Here is a 21866-nt window from a genome sequence, read left to right on the forward strand (position 1 = left end):
TGGTCTCTCTGCTTCTGGTGTTAAAAACTTCCCGATACAGGGCTGCCTTCAGATGTCTTCTAAAAGTTGTGTAGTTCTTAATCTCCTTGACATCTGATGGAAGGGTGTTCCACAGGGAAGGTGCTACTGCCACCTTCCCTCTGCCTGGTTCGCTGCAACCTCACTTCTCATAGTGAGGGAGCCAGAAGAAGGCCCTTGGAGCTGGACTTTAGTGTCCAGGCTGGACTATGGGGGTGGAGATGCTCCTTCAGGTACACAGGGCTGAGGCCATTTAGAGGATTAAAGGTCAGCACCAACATGTTGAATTGTGCTCAGAAATATACTGGGAGCCACTGGAGATAGGACCAGTGTTATATGATTCTTGTATCTTTATACAGAAGGGCAGGATATGAATGACAGAAATCATTTTTGAACAATATTTTTATTGGTAGTGATATATAAACATACAAAAACATAATGAGCAATAACAGGAAAAAGGGTACATAGTTATGAGGGATTTCTAGCATATGAAGCTTATCAGAGTCCAGCTCAGAGTTTGTGCAGATCTATCTTTCTTTCCAAGTACAGTTCTCGATGAGTTGCCATTGGTTGAAGGTCAGTTGCATGCAGGGCTTTTTTGCATCTGGAACTCACTTGACCTCAGTTCTGACACCTCTCAGGTGGACACCATTGTGAGAGAGCAAGGGAGGTGTTCATGGTAGGTTCCAGTACCCTTTGAGTGTGGAAAAATAGCACTGGTGGCATGTATGTTTTGATGATGATACATTCAATAAATGTAGACCAAACATATTGAAATTTGACTGCTTCTGTTCCTTTTCTTTGTGCTTTAACTTTTCAAATGAAGATTTACACTAATGCGCTTTGCCATATTTCCTGGTACAAGTGTTGAGACAGGAAGCTTTCCAATATTACTAGCAGAGTTTATGAGGAGTAAGGATTCTTCTGGGGGATATGCTTTGAAGGTGAAGCATGTACCCAGCCTAAATAAAAAATAAAACTAATAACTTTTGGAAAAAAATAAGTAGGATATCAACTCTGAAACCAACATTTGCCTGGGTTTATGCTTTATGTGGAATGCTGATTGGATATAATGAGCAGCCAATCAGGAAATGGTATAGCCTAAATGGGAGGAGTTCTGGAATGCCTGACATCACAAGGGAGGTGGTTCTTAGCCAGTGGGAGGATGAAACAACCTTAGGAAGAAATTAGTGAAAAGATTGTTTCATGACAACACCAAGGTATCCAAACAGAAAGAGGTCTGATGGGTGGAACACTTTCCTTACAAGCTTTGATATTTGCAGGGTCTCATTCCAGGGCCAAAAGGTCACTAAGAGGCTAAATGATAAGGAGCTTTTAGAAACTACAGGTGGTCTTTCTCTTTTAAATACTAGACCTCAGGGTCATCCAATGAAACAGAGTGGTGGAACATTTGAGGGCTGTGTACAGGTGCTGTATTACCAGTTGTATCACTGTATTGGCCAAAAGCAACCACCAGGCAACCAAGAGGTACTTTGGATTCCACTGGACGGAGACTCTTAGGTAGAGACAAACTTTTATTAATTGGTAAACATTAGCAAAGAAATTGATCAGCAACGTAGAATACAGTCTAACAGAAAACCAGCAGCAACTTGAATAAGCTGTAAAGCCAATAATGTAATCTATAAGCAGGCAGCCCTGTTTAGGGAAGTTTATAATGACTGATGTTTTAATGTATTTTTAATCTTTTGTTGGAAGCCGTCCAGAGTGGCTGGGGAAACCCAGCCAGATGGGAGGGGTATAAATATTTATTATTATTATTATTATTATTATTATTATTATTATTATTATTATGCAAAAGATCTTAGGCAACAATAGTCATAATACAGATAGAATAGGTTTAGTTCTTCATGTCTCCCCAACCGAAGATTCCTCAATCCATCCCCCATGCAGTCAGGTGTTTGATAGCTGGTCAAGCCATGAAGTTGCTTTCACTTCTTCTCCAACAGCCATGTTCCTTATATTAAAGCTCCAGCTACATTGCAAACCAGGAGCATCACATTCTGTTTTATTCCCTGGCAATACAGGTGTGCTGCTCTGATTCATGGGCCCAGTTTGTAAATCCAGATCTAGTTCATGATCCAGAAAATACAAATCTTTGAAAAACTAATTTACTAGCATATCAAGGGCTACTATCTCAGATAGCTTCAAAACGGAATGAGACAACTGCCCTCTTCTTTCTTTCTTTTTTCCTTTATAGACTCAATTGGATTTATATGCATCCAACTGAGACCAGATCTAGTACTCCATCTTTTCTGATGATCAGGAGGTAGTTATATAAATAAATGTATACACCTTCCTTAAAGGGTGAGGAACATGTGGCCCTCCAGATGTTACTGGTCTACAACTCCCGTCATCCCCAACCATTGACCATGATGCCTGTGATGGAGGGAGTTGGCGCCGAGGAACATCTGAAGACCTCATAGATCCCACACGATCTATGAAATGGTGAACATCTGGCAATGTATTATGGGGAAGCCACTTTCAGCCTGAGGGCTGGTATCTTGATGAAAGCAGCTCTAGTTGCTGCTACAGAAGGGACAAACACAAAATTGAAAGGCATTTGGACCTTTAGGCATGGTAATTTGGCACAATAAGTAATCTTGACATAAGCAGATAGCCTCTAAATAAACACCAATGAATGTTGCAAAGCAAGATATTTCTTTTTAGCACACACCAGTAACTGAGATTTCAGCTGAAATATTAGCAGAACTGAAAACACTCCATCTGATCTTATCAGCTGATGGACAGATCAACCCATTTCATTCACAAAGAAAATTGCCCCAAATTTGATTTACCCCGTAAAATAAATATAGAGTGAACATATGGATCAAACCCATAACTGTTGTTTGCAAATGCTTACTGAACTTCTAGAAACTAGATGTCCAGCAGTTTAGAAAGAAATAGAATGCAAAATGAGAATGTGCTATATTACCTAAAACATTTTTTAAATTCCTTGGAATCCATATGGAACATCTTTTCGGTTTAAAACTGAGATTGATCCAGCAGAAGAAAAAGAAAGACGTTTCAAAAATGTCTTTATAGGAAAGGATTGTCTAATACTGATAGACACCAAAGTGTAATATTGGAAATGCCCCTTGAGACCCATTTTTTACTTTAAGTTGTTGTGCATTTCAACTTTGTACCAAGAAAATCCTTTACATTTGTAGGTGTGCATCTACTTTAAAATTTATGTTCCTGTAATAGGGAGATTAAGTGCAGGACAACAAAAGCAAATACTGTGAGCTTTGATGCTAGACAAGAGACTTATACTCTGCGTTTGGAAGGTTAAACACCCACCATCCAACCAATGTGTTCATAGTCTTATACTCCATGTTATAATAGCTTGTTGTTTCACAGACAAAACTGAGAGGATGGGGAAGCTAACGCCTGCAAAGAGTGCAGCATCCAGAAGACATGCAATGTCCAGAAGACAGCTAGCGCTCAGAAAGCGTAAAGCAGCAGCAAAAGAAACTGGTGGTCTGTATACAGCACCGTCATATGGGATGAGGTTTCTCATAAAGTAGAGGAATGCATGGGAAAGGGAAGTTGATGGAGAGACAGGCAGGGAGTGGAGCCAGTCATGTTGTGCTAGGGAGGAGTGCAGAGAGTAGCACACACAGCATTTGGGTGCCAGAGATCCACTAAGCCCCACAGAAACCCCAAGATTCAGCCCACTCTTTGCTGCTGGCTGTGGTGTTCCTTTACTGTGTGCAGCCAGGAATGGCTCCATCATTAGGCAGAATGAGGCAGTTGCCTCAGGTAGCAGGTGCTGGGGTGGGCAGAGATGGGTAGACCACACAAGCTGCACTGCACCTCCTCAGTTAGTCTGCTGTCCCATCAGCAGCATCAAAATAAGAGCCAATGGCCAGTCCAGCCCAGCTTCTGTATGTGGAATTATGTGTATGGAGGGGGCATCTTGTCATTTGTCGGGGCGGGGGGGGGGGGGGAGAAAGTAATATCAAAGGCTCCTGTCTTCTGATCCAGACATTTGTAAGAAAAGTTTCCTCAAGCAGCAAGACATCTCACCTTGCTTCCTCCACCTGCTTATCCTCCCAAGTGCCCACCCCCTGAACAATTGACTGTCTCTGGCTGATGGCTGCCACATAATATGGAAACCCTTTTTCCTGGGCTGGGAATGGTATGTTGGCTCCTGATGGCTAAAGTAGAATTGTCTTTCTTCAAGCATCTCTTTTTCAGGAATTGGTTATCTTCTTCCAGTCTCCAACGGGTGAAAGATTGATCATACTTGAGATTTTCATCCTTACTGTCATGACACTGCTGATTTACATTCTATGTAAGTACATAATTAGCATACTTTGCAACTAATGTCACGGGCGTTCCTTCAATGCCAATAGCATTTCCAAAAAGAGATGGCAGGATCCACCTTCCATTTATCCCTTTGATCCGTCTTTGATTTCAGGGAGGGAGTTGCAGCTGTCACCCATTGAGAGCAATGGCACTGTTTTGCTTACAATTTATAAGTGAGTTCCAGCACTTGGAACAGAAGCACAGGCTTGCACAAGTCCCTGGGACACCCTGGGCAATTCCCTTTCCCAGTTGCCATTCTCTGCTCCTTTCCCAACTAATCCTCATTTGCTGGGGGAGAGCCCCCATTCCTGATCCTCGCCACCCTGCCTTCTGCCAGGGCTCCAGTCCCCTGAAGGAAAATGCTTGGGGAAAACAGGCTGCAAAGGAAAAGGCCATGGCCAAAGTGGGTGAGTCCAGAGCCTACCTAAATATCGAGATATATGCAGGACCTTTTTCAGCTGAAATTCATCAGTTCCAGGCCCTCTCAGGTGGGCTCCGTTGCCAATCTAAGGGAACAAGGGAGGTATTCATGCTGAGTTCCAGTGCCTCTTTTTTTAGAAAAATAGCACTGGATAGATGAACAAATGGCCTATATTCATAGCTAATTCATATTTAAAGGGCACTCAAAGTAAGCAAAGCTCAGGGGGAGGGAACCAAATGATCTAAGAATTTGCATACAGTAGGGCATTTCGCAGCCTGGCAAATGCAAGTCCACAGGACAAAGAGGACACGGGTATCTGGACACCCAAAAATCTAAAGCTCTCAAAGGAAGGCCAAAGCATCTGATGACAGAAGCAACAGGCTAAATGGAAACAGGACTTCAGACCAGCAGGACAGCCGCTATCAAGGGCTGAGAAAATATTAATAAAAATCATAGACATAGTTTTGTTGATTTGATTTCTTATCTGCCTTACAAGTCAGCAATTTAAATTCAATATTAAAAGCAGTTTGAAACCAAGTATCCCCTCCCCCAGACAGTCAGACATTTTAATCATTTCTTTTCTACCCACCTCCTCCTCAGATCAAAAGGAAGCAAACAGTAGAGCGGAGGTTCAAATGGCAATGGATATCATTCGGACCTTTGTTGTTGGGCTTGATACAATCCATGAAGACAAGGATGGTAAGCATTTTTTTTATGCACATCCTCACTTTTGCTAGACCTTGTTTAATTTAAACAGGCTTCAATTCCTGTAGTTCACTTTGGGATTCATATTGTGTAAGCAATACATTTATTCAATGAAACTCATCACCCAATAGAGTTTATCACATTTCACTGCTCAGCAGGAAGAAAAGCAGATGGTTGTGATTCTCACATCCCCCCACTAGAAATGCTGTCCTTCCCCATCAAACTGTAATTCACAATGTTTGTGCTATTGCAAGATTTGTGCTACTGCAAGCTTTTAGCACTAGCACAAGGGAACTTTGCCCCCCCCCCTTCTCCCTGCATGCCATCACCAAAGCTGCTCTGCAGGGTGGTGAACAGATTGGAGGGAGAGGGGCGGAAGATTGCATTGCGCAAGGAGAAATTCCTGCACTGACATAATGTCCTTCTTAGAATTATGTGGAATGCAACCCAGTATTCATCAGAAAAAGAGTAGTGGATAGCAGTGGATAGATGAACAAATGGCCTATTTTCATAGCTAATTCATTTTTAAGGGGCACTCAAAGTAAGCAAAGCTCAGGGGGAGGGAACCAAATGATCCAAGAATTTGCATTACTGCAGCTCATTTGGCAGCCTGGCAAATGCAAGTCCACAGGACAAAGAGGACACGGGTATCTGGACACCCAAAAATCTAAAGCTCTCAAAGGAAGGCCAAAGCATCTGATGACAGAAGCAACAGGCTAAATGAAAACAGGACTTGAAATGGAAACAGACTAAATGAAATACATTTAGCTAAATGAAAATGAAATGAAAAACAGGCTAAATGAAAACAGACCAGCAGGGCAGCCGCAATCAAGGCATAGGAAACATCAATTTAAGGGTGGGGAGAAGAAAATATTAATAGAAATCATATTTATGTTTTTGTTGATTTGATTTTTTTATTCACCCTTCTCTCTAAGGTCCTGGGGCACATGAAAAGTCAGCAATTTAAATTCAATATTAAAAGCAGTTTGAAACCAAGTATCCCCTCCCCCAGGTCATCAGACCAGGGTGCTAGAAAACAATTTCTTCATTTCTTTTCTACCTACCTCCTCCTTAGATCAGAAGGAAGTGAAAAACAGAGAGGAGTTTCAAGTGGCAATGACCATGATTCGAAACTTTGTTGTTGGGATTGATTCATTCTATGAGGACAAGGATGGTAAGCATTTTATATGCACGTCCTCATGTTTGCTAGAACATTTTTAATGTAAACATATTTCAATTCCTTTTATCCACTTTCATATTGTGTGAGCGATACATATAGGAAATGAAACTCACCACCCAACAGAGTTCATCACTATTTCATTCCTCAACAGGAAGAAAAGCAGACAGTTGTTTGTTTTGTTTTGTTTTTTTCACATCTTTATTCAAAGTTCAAAAAGTACATAATGATATTAGCAGCAAACATGGTGAGACACAAGATTTAGCACTAGCACAAGGGAACTTTGCCCCCACTTCTCCCTGCATGCCATCACCAAAGCTGCTCTCCAGGGTGGGGGAAAATGTCAGAACAGGTTGGAGGGAAAGGGGCTGAAGATTGTATTGCACAAGGAGAAATTCCTGCACTGACATTATGTCCTACTTAGCTCCATGTGAAATGCAACCCAGAATTCATCCAAAAAAGAGTTTGGGCGCCTCTATTTTCTTAGATCTCACAAAGCATAATAGAAAACTTAAAAATATTTTTGTATTTTTGGTTTTACTGTGTGACTCAGTGCAATATTGTTTTGTGACCCTGTGATTCCCAGCAGAAAAGGAGGACATAGGAGAGGAACATTAGAGATACTTCATGAGCCACTTATAATATGAGAATAGGATAGTGGATTGCATGGGTCTTTGGTCTGATCCAGCTGCAGGATTCTTCTGAGGCTTTTCATTGGTGATCTCAGCCACAGAGAATCAAGTCTGTCCTCCTATTCATAAGAACCCGATCCTTGAGCTCTGCTTCTTGTTTCAGGCTAGAGTGTTTAAAAATGTTTGAAAATGGTTTCTTAATATTTGCAGATTGTTATTTCAGATACTCTTTTGACTTGAACTATTTCAAATCTTTTAGACTTTGGAATACTCGCTGTAGCACTAAACAAATCAGAGGAAATGCGGTATCTTGCCAACAAAAATGATGAACTGCAAAAAGAAATTGGTAAGATGAAGAATTGTAGTGCAGTGAGAACCTGCCCTGATTCTGCCCCAGCTGAAAGCCCCTCCTCTAGCTGAATACTCTTAGAGCCAGAACAGAGTGCTGCAGTCTGTTGCATGGGGTCACCCTAGAGAAACATTAGAGATATTTATTATTATTTTGAAATGATTTTTATTAATTTTCAACACAAATATAAAATTTTATCCAAATTTTCACAAATTATCTCTTTTTGGACTTCCTTCAGCTTCTCTGCCAATCATCCATATTTACCTCTCAATTACGCATTTCTTCTGTTTAGTATTGCCATTAGTTTTCCCTCCCGCTTCTATTTCTTTTAACAATACATCTCAAATTTCACAGTGCTTCTTGGAACCCTGATAGTGTTGTTTGCACATCACATATATTTTTCAGATATTCTACAAATTTTCCCCAGTCTTCGATGAACTTTTGGTCTCAACAATATCTAATTTTCCCAGTTAACTTATCCAACTCTGCATAGTCTGTCAGTTTCATTCTCCATTCTTCTATCGTCGGTATTTCCTCTTGTTTCCATTTCTGGGCCAATAAAATTCTTGCTGCTGTAACTGCACAATGGAAAAGTTTACAGTCCTTTCTTCTTATTTCCTTTCCTGTAATCCCTAAAAGAAAAGCTTCTGGTTTCTTTACAAATGTATATTTAAACATCTTTTTCAATTCATTATATATCATCTCCCAGAAACCTTTCACTTTCTTACAATCCCACCACATATGATAAAACGTTCCTTCTTTTTCTTTACATTTCCAGCACTTATTACACGTCTTATAACCAAAGTCCTTGGCCCATTGTACCATTACCGATTTAAGTTCTTCATCTTTCGTGTGCCATTCCAACAATATCTTATACATTTTTGACAGAATTTTACAGTCATTGTTTATTATCTCTGTTTGAAACTTTGAGTCTTTTTCTACATAACCACTTTCTTTAAAATCTTTTTTAAACATTTCATTAACCTGAAAGTAATGCAACCAATCATAAACATGTTCTCTAACTTGTTCATATGGTTTTAATTTCCATTTTCCTCCTTCTTTAATTATCAATTCACCATATGTAATCCATTTACCTCTCATATTAATTGTCTTTACAGTCATAACTTCTAACGGAGATAACCAGTGTGGAACTCTTGGTTCTAATAGGTTTTTATACCTATCCCATATTTCTATTAACAAACTCCTGAAGATGTGGTTCCCAAAGCCTTTATGTACCGTATTTTTTGCTCTATAACACGCACCCGACCATAACACACACGTAGTTTTTAGAGGAGGAAAATCCGTAGGCATGCCACCCGTAGGCATTCTCTCCATAACACGCACAGACATTTCCCCTTACTTTCTAGGAGGAAAAAAGTGAGTGTTATGGTGCAAAAAATATGGTATTTTCTTCTTCTCACACCATAAGTATGCATACCATCCAAATCTGTTATCAAAACCTTCTAAATCTAGTAACTCCTTATTTTCTAATTTTATCCATTCTTTCACCCAGCAAAGACATGCTGCTTCATAATATAATTTCAAATCTGGCAGAGCAAAACCACCTCTTTCTTTTGCATCCATTAGTAACTTAAATTTAATTCTTGGTTTTTTGCCCTGCCAGATATACCTTGAAATCACTCTTCGCCACTCTTTAAAAATCGTTACCCCCTTTAGTATGGGGATAGTCTGAAATAAAAATAACATCTTTGGAAGAACGCTCATCTTTATCGTAGAAATTCTACCCCAGAAGGATAGTTTCATTCTACCCCACACCTCCAGATCTTTCCTTATTCCATTCCAGACCGGTATATAATTATTCTGAAACAAATCAATATTTTTAGGAGTTAACCAAATTCCTAAATATTTTACCTTTTTCACCACCTCTATCTCTGTTCGTTGTTGCATTATTTCTATCATACTTTGCTCCATATTTTTTGCAATTATTTTAGTTTTCTTCTTATTTAATCTGAACCCTGCCACATTTCCAAATTGTTCAATTTCCTCCAATACTTCTTTTACACTTTCTGTTGGTTCTTCAATCATTATTACCAGATCATCAGCAAAGGCTTTAACTTTATATTCATTCTGGCCAACTGTTACCCCTTTTATTAATTCATTTTGTCTAATCGCATTTAGAAAGACCTCCAGGACCATTATAAATAACAATGGCGAGAGCGGACATCCCTGTCTAGTTCCTTTAGATATTTTTATGTCTTCCGTAGTCACATTATTTACAATCAATTTAGCTCTCTGCTCTGTATATATTGCCTTTATTCCTTATATAACTCTTTCCCTACCTCCATATGCTCCAGATTCTTCAACATAAAGTCCCATGTTATATTATCAAAGGCCTTTTCTGCATCCACAAACATTAATATAGCTTGTTTCTCATTCCTGGCAGTCAGATATTCCAAAATGTTAATTGTATTCCTTATATTGTTCTTCATCTGTCTGCCTGGAAGGAAACCCACTTGGTCTTTATGAATAATTTCTAATAATATCCTTTTCAATCTTCTCGCTAAAATCCCAGCAAATATTTTATAATCTGTATTCAGCAATGAAATAGGCCTATAGTTTTTGACCTGTGTTAAATCCAAGTCCTGTTTGGGGATAAATGTGATATATGCTTCTTTCCACGTTTCCGGAACATCTCTTTCTTTCAGAATATTATTCATAACTTCTTTCAATGGGATCGTCAAAACATCTCTCAGTTCTTTATAGTAACTTGATGTAAATCTGTCTGGTCCCGGGGCCTTTCCCCTCTTCAATTCCTTTATAGTCTCTTTTATCTCCTCGCATTCCATAGGGGCATTCAGTTGGTCTTTTTTCTCTGCCGGGATCTTCTGCACCTTTTTTTCTTTTAAAAATCTCTCTATTTTCCACATGTTCTTCCTTTCTCTGTTATTATATAGTTGTCTGTAAAAGTCCAATAATCCTTTTCTAATTCCTTTTGGATTATCTATCTCTTCGCCATTCATGGTAATTTTACTAATCGCATTCTGTTCCTTTCTCTTTTTGATTTGCCAGGCAAGCCATTTACCTGATTTGTTAGCGAATTCAAAGTTTTTCTGTCTTAACTTTTTGATATTCCATTCCACTTCTCTATTATCATTGCAAATTGAGTTTGCAAAGTTTTAATTTCTTGTTTTATTTTTGAATTATTTGGTTTTTTAATTAATTTTTGTTCGTTGTCCATTATTTGCTTTAAAATTTCTTTTTTCCCTTTTTCTCTATTTTTATTCCTCAATGAATTCTGCTGAATAAAGAAACCTCTCATCACTGCCTTGCTTGCGTCCCATACTACACTCATCTTTGTACCTTTATTGATGTTATCAACAAAATATTCAGTTAATTTCTTTTGTGCTTTTTCCGCAATTCTTTGGTCGTCTAGAAGATAATCGTTAATTTTCCATCTAAAAGTTCTTTCCTCAAAGCCTTTTAGTTCCAATTTTATTGGATTATGATCGGAAATTACTTTAGGTTGAATTTCAATTTGTAGAATTCTTGGCGTCAATTCATTTGAAACCCATATTTGATCTATTCTTGACATTGACTGATTTGGTTCAGAAAAGAAAGTGAATTGTTTCTCCAATGGGTGTCTAAGTCTCCAAATATCAGTCAAATTACAGTTCTTAATCATTGAAAAGAAAGTCTTAGGTAATTTTCCTTCTTTACTCGTTCCATCTCTTAGTCTGTCCATTTCCAATGAAACCACTCCATTCATATCTCCCATTATTATGATTTTCTGATCCATATACTCAAATAGTTTTTCTTCCAAAGTTTTGTAAAAATCAGTCCTGTTTCCATTAGGTGCATAGATCCTGACAATTATCAAATTTTCCCCTTGCCATCTGATCTGGACTGCTATGATCCTCCCTTCTTCATCTTTGAAGATTTGTTGAGATTCGATTTTGCTTTTAATATATAAAACTACCCCTCTTTTTTTCTCTTTATCCGAAGATACAAATTCATTTCCTAATCTTTTGTTAGTCAAGATTTTTCTATGTTTTCTTGCCACATGTGTCTCTTGTAAACATATAATGTCCAAATTTTTCTTTTTTAGAAATTGTTCAATTTTATTCCGTTTTTTCTTCTCATTCATTCCATTTATATTCCAATTCCATCATTTTAACGCCATGGTAATTCCGCTTAAATAAGTTTGGTTTACTTTTCTATAACCTTTCTACCTCTTCTTCTTCTTCTTCTTCTTCTTCATCTGTTTTCCTTCCATTCTCTTCTTCTTCTTCCCCTGATTCCAACTCTCCTCTGGCTCCTGCTCCTCCTTCTGCTCCTTTAACTTCTTCCTTCTCTACTTTCAATTCCTTGTACCTTCTCAGAAATTTCCCTGTTTCTTCTGGGCTCGTCAGTCTGTGCTTTTTACTTTTGTAAAAAAACGAAATTCCCTCTGGAAATTCCCATTTAAAATCAATGTTATTTTTCTTTAAAATCTGCACCAGTGGCTTGTATGGGTCCCTTCATTTCAGCAATCTTATTGGTATCTCTTTAAAGATAATTATGTAGTTTCCATCTATATTCAATCTTTTCTCTCTGTTCTGCAATATCAGATTTCTCATTTCTCTATCCTTGAAAGTTATTAAGCAGTCATCTGGAAATTTTCTTGCTTTGGTTGTTCTAACTCTCATTCTGAATGCACTTTGTACTGTTTTTGAGACCTCTTCTATTGGTAACTCCAGCCACTGTGCTAATTCTGTTATCAATCTTTCTTTGATATTTTCCGTCTGAATCTCTGGCACGGCTCTCAGCCTCAGATTAACTTCCCTCTGTCTCAGTTCGTTCATGGCAATCGCATCTTTAATTTCTTCCTGTGATTTATTTAGTTCCGACATCTCCACCCTGATCCTCTCTTCCTCTCGCTTCACTTCCTTCATTTCCAATTTTGTCTTCTTCATCCCCTCCTCTAAAGATAGTGTTCTCTTAGATACCTCTTTTATTTGCCCTTTAAGTTCATTAACTGTCTCATCAATTTTTTTGTCCATTTTCCCAATCTTATTATCAACTTGTTCTAATTTAGTTTCTAAATTCTTTTCACTTTGCTTACTTTCAGCAAACATTTTCAAAATTTCTGCTTTGAAATCTGCTTCTTGTTTAGAAGCCCTCCTATCTGTTGTGGACCCCCCTTCTATCCCTTTCTTCTGCTGGTGTGTCATCTTATAAACATTATCAGACAAATTCTCCACAACACCGTTTTATAACACCACCAGCCACCCTAAAAACAAATCCAACAAATGTCCCAAATTACAGAAATTCAGTTTCTAAATATTGGTCAAGTCCAATTTTATCTTTTGTTCAGGTTTCTGATTTGTAGTTTATAGTTTGTAAATTGTCTATTTTCTATTTTCAGCCCAACAGTAAATTTAACTATTGAAAAGCAGTAAAAAAGCAAAACTATTTAAAAGGAGTAGAGGACCAAAACAGGGGCCAGAATATGACCAATCTTCTTGCCACCAATTAGGCTAAATCCTTATTCAGCTAATCTTCTGAAATTCCTTTGTACCGTTTGTAATCCAATTATATTTTAGTTATACGTTTGGCAAGCACAAAAATTCCCTCAAAAAAAGAAGAAAGAGAGCAAAGCACTCCCTCCAAATTAATCCAGAAAGTCCCCAAACCCAACAGTTAGTCTTCAGTAAAAGTGAAATAAATAATAATAATAATAATAATAATAATAATAATAATAATAAACTGGTAATAAACTGTAATGGCTTTAGGGGTTGCTTGTGCGTAAGTTACCGCCGCTCTGGGCTAGGTTGCCTGGTTAAACCGTTTCTGTCTGGACAGCCATCCACTCCGTGGCTGTTCAGTCGCTAGCAGAATCCATCAGTGGGCATTTCTTGAACCTCTTCCAGCAAAGAAGTTCTTTGACGCCAAGTCGCCGCCTACTTTCCCTGCGCGGAAGTCTTCTGCGCAGGGCGGGTGTGGGCAGCGGAGGACCTGTGCTCTCCTCGCTGGTCTCCTGCGAAGAGTCCTGGAGCCTCCTCTCTGCTTCCCCCATCAGCCCCCCTCTATCCCTGGTGTTGTGCTGATTTTCTTCCCCAGCCGGAGACCTGCCTCTCTTCCTGCTTGGCCCCTCTCCAGCATCGCTGTGGAGCCTCGCCTCCTTCTCTAGTTCCGATGGCAGTTCCCTGACATAAACAAATGATCCGAAAGCCAATTCAGAAGTTTAAGTCTGCATTAGATCCATATTCCAAAATCAATCCAAGTATCGAACCAAAATTCCCAGAGCGAAACTCCAAAATCGCCAATGTAGGAAGAAAACAGGAAATTCCAAATGTAAACAGGAGCCAAAGTCTCTTTCCAATTATAATCAGTCTTTCAATGAGAAGATCTTAGAAAAAAAATAAATTGTAGTGATGTTTTCCATCCACTAGGGGTCATAAATCCAAATCTGAGACACGTTAAAAATACTCCAAATAAGAGTTTTCCCAAGTCCAAATAACAGTAATTTTGTTTGGCTAGGGTCCCTAATATCTATTGTGTCAATAAAACTCAAAGTAAAAAAAAAAAAAGAAAGAAAGAAAAGCCAGATAAACAACTTTTATCCACTACCATCACCGTTCTGTCTTTTGTCTTTGTCACTACTTTTAAAAATGCCAGTGGCGTCAGAAGCTCCTTTTCCGCTACGCAATTCTTTGTCTTTTAAAACCAAAAGTAAGCAGGAGCTTCGATCTTTCTTTTACCCTCTGTTACATCAAAAGACTGCCAATTTTCAAAATAGTATCTCTCTGTTCCCCCTTTAACTTAGTCTTTTATTTCTTTGTAGCTCCTTAAGGAGATACTTTTAAAAAGAAACAAGTTAAAGGATAGAAAGCAACAGTAACTGCTAGCGGCAACTCACTTTCCTTTTCCCAGCTCTGTGTAAAGCGCTGCGTCTGAGCTGATTCCAGATGACAGCTGAACTCCGTAATCTTCTCTCTTTTTTCCCCGAATCCTTCCTTTATTAACCACCATCCAATCTGTAATTTTTAGGTCCGAATTTCTTATATTTGAGAGCGGAGCGCTTTCCCTGCAAGCTCGGGGCTTCGCTATTCGGCTGTAGACAATGGCTTCCCTTAGCCCGCTATCCCCGCTCCGCCGTACTCTTTGCTCCTTTTTGGAGTTACCTGACGGCCGGGCGGGTAGCTTTTGGCGTCGCCGGGAACCTGACTCTCTGGACACCCTCCAGAGATTAAATTTAGGGGCTACTGCGCCCTGTAGCACCCTTTCCTTGTCCGAAATAGCACAGGATTTGCCTCCTGGCAAAATCCCCGCTTGCGGGAGGATCGCACTCCACCGGAAGTGCTGAAACTTCAGATATATTCAGTTCAGTTCTCCTGACCTTTTGAATTGATTTAGTTCTATAAGGAGGAAAGAAAAGACTTCGTCATTCATTGCTATAATAGAGACAATCAAAACAGGTCAGCTAAAAGACCTGTCCTTTATTATATTCACCCATGAGAGCCCCGCCTTTGCAGAGACAATCAAAAGAGGTCAACCGAAAGGGCACTCAGGGCCAATTGTGTCCATGGCCCAAGCCAAGGCAGGGGGCCTTCTGGGTGGTTGCGCTCTTCTTATGGCACTCCCTCCCACCAGATGTCAAGGGGGGGAAAGAACTATCTTACTCTCAGAAGACATCTGAAGGCAGCCCTGTTCAGGCAAGTTTTAAATGGTTGGTGTTCAATTGTGTTTTAATTTTTTGAAATTCACCCAGAGTGGTTGGGGGCAACCCAGTGAGATGGGCAGCATATTAACAACAACAACAACAACAGGCAGCATATTATTATTATTATTATTATTATTATTATTATTATTATTATTCGGATGTTCCAGAGATCAGCCAAAGCTCAGCAGGAGCACCTGTCAGAGCAGTTGGAAAATCCCCCAGAGCCATTTGGAAGCCCACTGGATATGGAAGCCCACTGGATCCATCCTGTCAGCTCAGGCAGGGAGACTGCTTGGCAGCATAGCGGGTGGTAAACCAGCAGAATCCCTCCTCTGTCCCAGTTGCCCAATGCCAGGAACACACACTCTAGATTCCCGCCCCCCCCCCCACAACTGGACAGAGAGCCTGTAGAGAGAAAGAGAATTTTGATAAACCACAGCTACTCCCCCTTCCCAACCTTCAAGTCTGCCCTGATGCTGCCCTAAGTATCCAGGTGGAAACAAGTAGGTGAGGTTCTTGACTGTGCTCCCTGTTCCAGCTATGACCACCCAGGTATTTACTGCAGCATCAACATGGGTTGAAGAGTTAATGTTTTTCTTGTTTTAAGATTTCTGAGCTTCCTAGATGAATATATGTTACCATGCGGCGACAGAAATGAATTTAACAAAAATAATTGAAATCTGCACAGACATACAAGGTGGTTCCCATTAAATTCCCTATCTTGTTTTCTTTTTCTGATCTCCCTGCATATCTGGCTTGACTCGAAGAGCACCTTACTGAAAACTTGAATGAGGGTTGGTTTGTATATCAAAGGACAATGTATTTCCTTTCTCTTGACCAAGATTCATGGGCAGATTCCAAAAAAAAATGTGAGAGGGAAGGCGCCCAGCTCCTTTCTATGGAAACATATCAAGAACAGGTGAGCATCAAAGCCAAGTATTGAAAAGGTAGGGGATCTCCTTGAGTCAAAGGGTTCTTATCATCACTATCCAATTAAGAAGGTTACATCTACCTGTATGCAGCCAAGACAGCAACTCCATCAGTCAAGCCAAGGGTGGGTGGGGCAGGGAGCAGCTGCTACCATCTGGGGCTAACTAAGGTTTCTTGGAGCTGCTGAGCTCTAATAGAATGAAAATGGCAGTCCGGATGGAGATCTTCAAGGAGGAGGAGGAGGAGGAGGAGGTGTAGATACTTCGGAGGCATGTATCTCTTGGATTCTCTGTAAATTCTTCCTCTGCTTTTTGAGATGTATTGAGTGCTCAGAAAAAAATGGCTTCCCTCACCACGCTAACATGGCAGGAGAGTATCATGGAGATGACTCTAGAGGAGCTTGCAAGGTATATCCCTCTCCCAGCCCCTTAGCCCTGGCAGAGGGGCTACTGGGGTGCTGCAAGGCACAGACATGTGTGAGATCCCATCATCATGCCATCAAGCATACCACAACTGGACTGATTCCAGTGTCTCTGGAACCAACCATCAAACATGGATGCAGAAATTGGAGTATTTGACACACAGGTCACTGTCCTGCTAGGTGGTTCCAAGACCAACTGTTCTCTGGCACAGTCATTTAAAGTATCTGGAAATTATAACTCTGTGTCATGACTGGAACACATATGTAGCCAGACTCGGTGAGGGCAGGTGAAGTTCCCCTTCACTACAATATTTCCTCTTTGGGATTCTTCCTTGATTCCATCACCATCAACATCCATCATTATCGTCATTACCATCAGCATCATAATTTATATTAAGGGGAGAATATCACAACCACTATGCAAAATTATTATTGGTGATGGGAATACAATGTATAGTTTTGATCACTTTCCCCCCAAAATTTGGATTGCGTCTTCAAATGTGATACCTTCTCCTTTTAAAATGTGTTTGTTTTATGCCTGTTGAATTTCTGTAAAGGGCTATAGTCTCCCAGAGAAAGGGACATTGTCTTAAAATATTTTATTTGTTCTTTCTCAACACCCCTACCCTAGTATTTTATAAACAGGCAAGTACAAAAGCGTAACAAGTTTTTTTGGTTTGGAGTCTTTAAAGACAAGGCAAAGAAATGGAGATGGCTGTCAGGAATAGAGGCTATAATCACGTAAGTTTCTGCAGAAACATTTGTTAATGGCATGCATTCCAAAAAGTTGCAGATTCAGTTTACATAATTGATTCTTTCCCTTTCCAAATATCTTTTGCCATGCAATTTTCTCTACTACCAAAGATCTACATATGTACTCCTCCACATCATTGTCCAGGTGAGTGACTGGTGCTTTTCAATAGGCTGCAGAGGCAGAAAGGCTACTCTTCCTGCTTCTCTAACCTAATGAATGTGGTGGTTCGGAAGAGGCTGAAGGCAGGCTTTTAAATGGTTTGTGCTGCTTAGTTCAGCTTCAAAAGGACTTGCAGGAACCTAAAGCTGAGCAACACTGTCAGCTGGCAGTTTAAGATAGTTCATGGTTCCCTTTAAGTATCTAACAACTCTTTTCAGCTTGTGTTGATGCATTGATAAGGTCAGAGAAGATCTCGCTCATCCACAGTTTGGTAGTAGAACAGGTAGTCCGGATTAACAGAGGGTCACCTTCTATTTGTGCAATGTCTCCTGGTATAAAATCCATTGACTCTCTATTGATGCACCCAATACCAACCACTAATCCTTTTTGGCAAAGGTATTGAGTAAACTTTACAAACGGGCCGTGGGGTTGTATAATACAAGCTGGGAAATTAAACCCTGTATGCCAGCGGTTCCGAGTTAACTAAGTACTGCAGACCCCTTCGTTTTCAAAAGCCACACCGTACCTTTGAACATTTTGATATCTCTGTAGTAGTTTTTGTTATGTGAATGACACCATGGAGCCCCTGGGTGGGTTGTCCGTGGACCACCAATTGGGAACCACTGCTGTTTGTGATCTTAGACTTGATCAAAGGGCAAATCTCACCCAAACATCTCATGGGAGTAAAAAACAACAACCACCTACTACACCATTACTAGTAATATCAATTTAATAGATTCACAGAGAGCTAAAAATGAGGGAGTTATAGAATACATTTATCACAGAATTTTAGTGCTGTGTAGTGGGACTTGATTCAGTACACAATGGACACTGGAGAATGCAAGTGACAATAAGTGTGAGGCTAGGGCAATACCTTTGTCAACTATGGGTAATTGATTAAAGTAAACTTAGAACCATTATGTCAGATTTAGATAAGATATATATTTGAGAGATATGTCATTTCAATCAACCCTATAATGGCTTTGTGGTTATAGAATTAATTTTGTAATTCATTTGAGGACATAGCCATTTTTGTTTCTGTATAGTGTCATTGCTTGCCTCATGCATGGGGTGGGTGATGGATGTGAGATGAGGTGGATGAAGACGGATGCAAATCTAACAAGGTTTTAATATGCTCAGAAAAAATCACTACTGTGCTAACTCAGCTACTTGAGAGTAAGGATCTCTCAACACTCACAACGATCCAGAGGAGATCTGAGGAGGATGTGGGTGCATATGGAAAGGAGAGAGGGCCAGTTCTGTTGCAGAAATGGAAACCCTGGCAATAGCAGAAGTACTGCATTGGATACTGCCCAAACTAAACTGACTGACAGTTCTTGTGTGTACCACTGAGCCTTCCAAAGTGACACCCTCACTTTTTGTAGTTTCCTATGAGAAACCACTTCATGTGAAAAGAAAAGAGACAGTCTTGACCCACAGTTGTTGTTGTTGTTTTCCTTACATGGTTAGAATTCTAAAATCTGGGGAGAAAAATCCATCCCAATTGTGGGTGGATGTTAAGAGAGAAAGAGCTGAACATCTTTTTAATGGTAGAAGGCATGGGGAGCACATGAGGAAGTAGACATCCAATCTTGATTGCGCAGTGCTGCTCTTTTCTTTTCAGGTACTGGAAAAAAGGTGAGCCTAAACATCCACACCAAAACCACTGTGCTGCAATAGGCCTTAATTGCGACTTGGATTGCTGGATGGCATTACACTGTGAGCAACGCATAGGGTACATTTGTAAGAAGGTGCCAAATGATGCTTGGCTCTAAGAAGACAATTTAAGATGAACGAAACTGGATCTCATGATCACTACACAAAAACAAAAACAAGAGATCACCCCACCTCACTGTTTTAATGCACAATCCACACTGCCATCTAGATTATAGGACTCTTTGGCATCAGCACTCAAAAACACCTTGAAAAGAAATTATTCTGCAAACTCAAACGTAGATGGCTACAAAAATAAAGAATGGAAGGGTCCAGTCATAGCCTGTTTTCTGTTTAATGTATTTATTTGCAATGCATACCAATATTTGTTTCCTTACTTTGTGTGTTTGATGCCCCATTGCCTCTTCTGATCTCCATGGTCGCTACCTTACAAGGCACCTAAGGACAACCCTGCATGCCAGCCAATGAGAATGGGGGCCACCCAGCACCTGGTGTCCCCTTCTAGCAGACTAATCACAAATATAATTTTGGCTTTATCACTGGGAAATTCCAGACCCATGACTCTCATATAGAGATAACATTGGGCAACAAACAGAATGAACTGCTCTTGATTTCTGTCAGAGGCTTTATGCTGTCAAGCCGGCATAGATAAAACTCCGGGCTCACGGCAGTTCCAATCTATTTGATTTATTGACAAAGTTCAAAAGTACATCTCCAGTGTTTCAAATCACGTCCGACCCTTCCAGCACAGTTGCCGCGTCTGCTTTCCCCCCCTTTTTTTTACCCAACATGCAAGTCTGCGGAAACCACGCCCCTGACTTCCTCTGTTTACAAAATGACTGGTTCCAGGCTCATCCTCCTCCCTCCCTGCCTCTGGCTCGCTGTCAGACGACAGACTGCTAATGATCTCTTTCGGCTCTCTATAAGTGCTGGTTTCTCCCCTTAAATCTTTCCCCGTTTGCCTCTCCCTGACATCCACCCCCTCCTCAAAGGCCCCCTCCTGTTGGGTTGAAATAACGACAGACAGGTAGCGAGTGTCATCTGGGAGGCATCTCCTGAGCAAGTCTCAAGGAGCCTCTTTTATTGAGTATTACAGCATTGCCACATATGTGCTTATTGCTGATTGGTTAACACAAGTACAAAGCAAAGGTTACATTAATCACCAATGGATTAAGGGGTGGGAAAGGGAACACAGAATTGGACAGGCATGAAAACCTCCTTATTAAACTTGTACTAGTGATTGATATAGCATTCATCCGTAGATGTGGTCAACTACGCATTAAGAACAAGTCAGGTACGAACTCAATGTGAACTGAACATTCTAGGAATGTTTTAGTATTAGGACGGTTTGTGCAGCATTATGTGCAGGAGCGAAGCGTGAGAGCAAGACTTTCCCAAACATGTCACAGTCTTGTGCAGAATCAAGACTTTCCTTCACCCTCCCGCTCAGGAGACCCGACTGTACCCATATCTCTTTCCTCTGGGTTGGTAGGGGAGAAGCCAGCAAAACTACCCTCTTCCTCATCCGTCTCTTCGAACACCCCCCTCCAACCCCCATTTCCTGGTGTTCCCCAGTCTACGCCTTCATCTTTTTCCTCCTCCTCGTCCGATGCTGGGAAACCTTCGAATTCCTCTTTGTCGTCTGTTGTTTCGAGCACCTGTTGAAAAGACCTACCCTTGCTTTTGGGTTTGTCAGGGAAAAAACTGTGGAACTCCACCACCAGTTCCTTGTCGGAAATACTGTCTTCCGGGTATTCTCTGATGTCGGGGCCCCTTCCCAAGCCACCAAATATTCCAGATTCCCCCTTCTCCAACGAGAGTCCAGTATTTCCATAACCTCGTTGCACTGCTCCCTTTCCTCCATTTCAGGTGGTGGGCTTTCCCCTTCCCCACTACCCTGCCTCCTTCCCTCCTCCCTGTAGGGGAACAGCAGTGACCTGTGGAACACCGGATGGATTCTCATGCTCTCTGGCAACCTAAGCTTAAACGCCACTGGATTTATTTGTTGGATAACTTCAAAAGCCCCCACCTTCCTGGGCTTGAGCTTTTTGCAGCCCCCTCTCCAAGGCAACCCTTGTGTGGACAACCACACCTTGTCCCCAACCCTGATGACCTCCCCCGGCCGCCTTCCTTCTTGTATAACTCCTTAGCCCTTTCCAAATTCAACTGCAGCTGTCTGTGGATCGCCTCTATCTCCTCCACAAACTGTTTGGCTGTGGGAACACTCCACGACTCCTCCCCCCTTCCAGGGAAAGCCCTGGGATGACGCCCGTGATTGGCAAAGAACGGAGTCATCCCAGTGGATACATTCTCCACGTTATTGTAAGCAAACTCTGCCAGGGCTAGTTTGTCCACCCAATCGTTCTGTTTCTGACTTACAAAACACTGCAAATACTGTTGTAAAACAGCATTCGCCCTCTTCGCTTGCCCATTGGTCTCGGGGTGCCTAGCCGTAGTGAAACTCACTTCCACCTGGAGGGAGCAGCCTCATGAGTTTGCGCCAAAATTGTGAGGTAAATTGAGCCCCCTGGTCTGAAACCACCTGTGCAGGTATCCCATGCAACCTAAACACATGCTCTACGAACAGCTTGGCTGTTTCTTCCGCCGTCACTGCATGTGAACAGGGCACGAAAT

The 21866-nt window shown here is 40.8% G+C and overlaps 1 protein-coding gene across 1 annotated transcript; it reads left to right on the forward strand.

Moving 5' to 3' along the window:
- Window positions 1–1139: 1139 nt before the first annotated feature.
- Window positions 1140–19552, forward strand: LOC310742381 (uncharacterized protein). Its single transcript, XM_083571804.1, has 9 exons — window positions 1140–1238; window positions 3397–3516; window positions 4223–4333; window positions 5369–5467; window positions 6549–6647; window positions 7542–7628; window positions 16062–16213; window positions 17277–17386; window positions 19183–19552. Exons 2-9 carry the CDS (start codon window positions 3411–3413, stop codon window positions 19331–19333), a joined length of 915 nt encoding a protein of 304 aa, XP_083427930.1. The 5' UTR covers window positions 1140–1238; window positions 3397–3410; the 3' UTR covers window positions 19334–19552.
- The last annotated feature ends 2314 nt before the right edge of the window (window positions 19553–21866 follow it).

This window comes from Podarcis filfolensis, assembly GCF_964270895.1.
Source record: "Podarcis filfolensis genome assembly, chromosome: 9".
Classification (NCBI taxonomy): Eukaryota; Metazoa; Chordata; class Lepidosauria; order Squamata; family Lacertidae; genus Podarcis; species Podarcis filfolensis.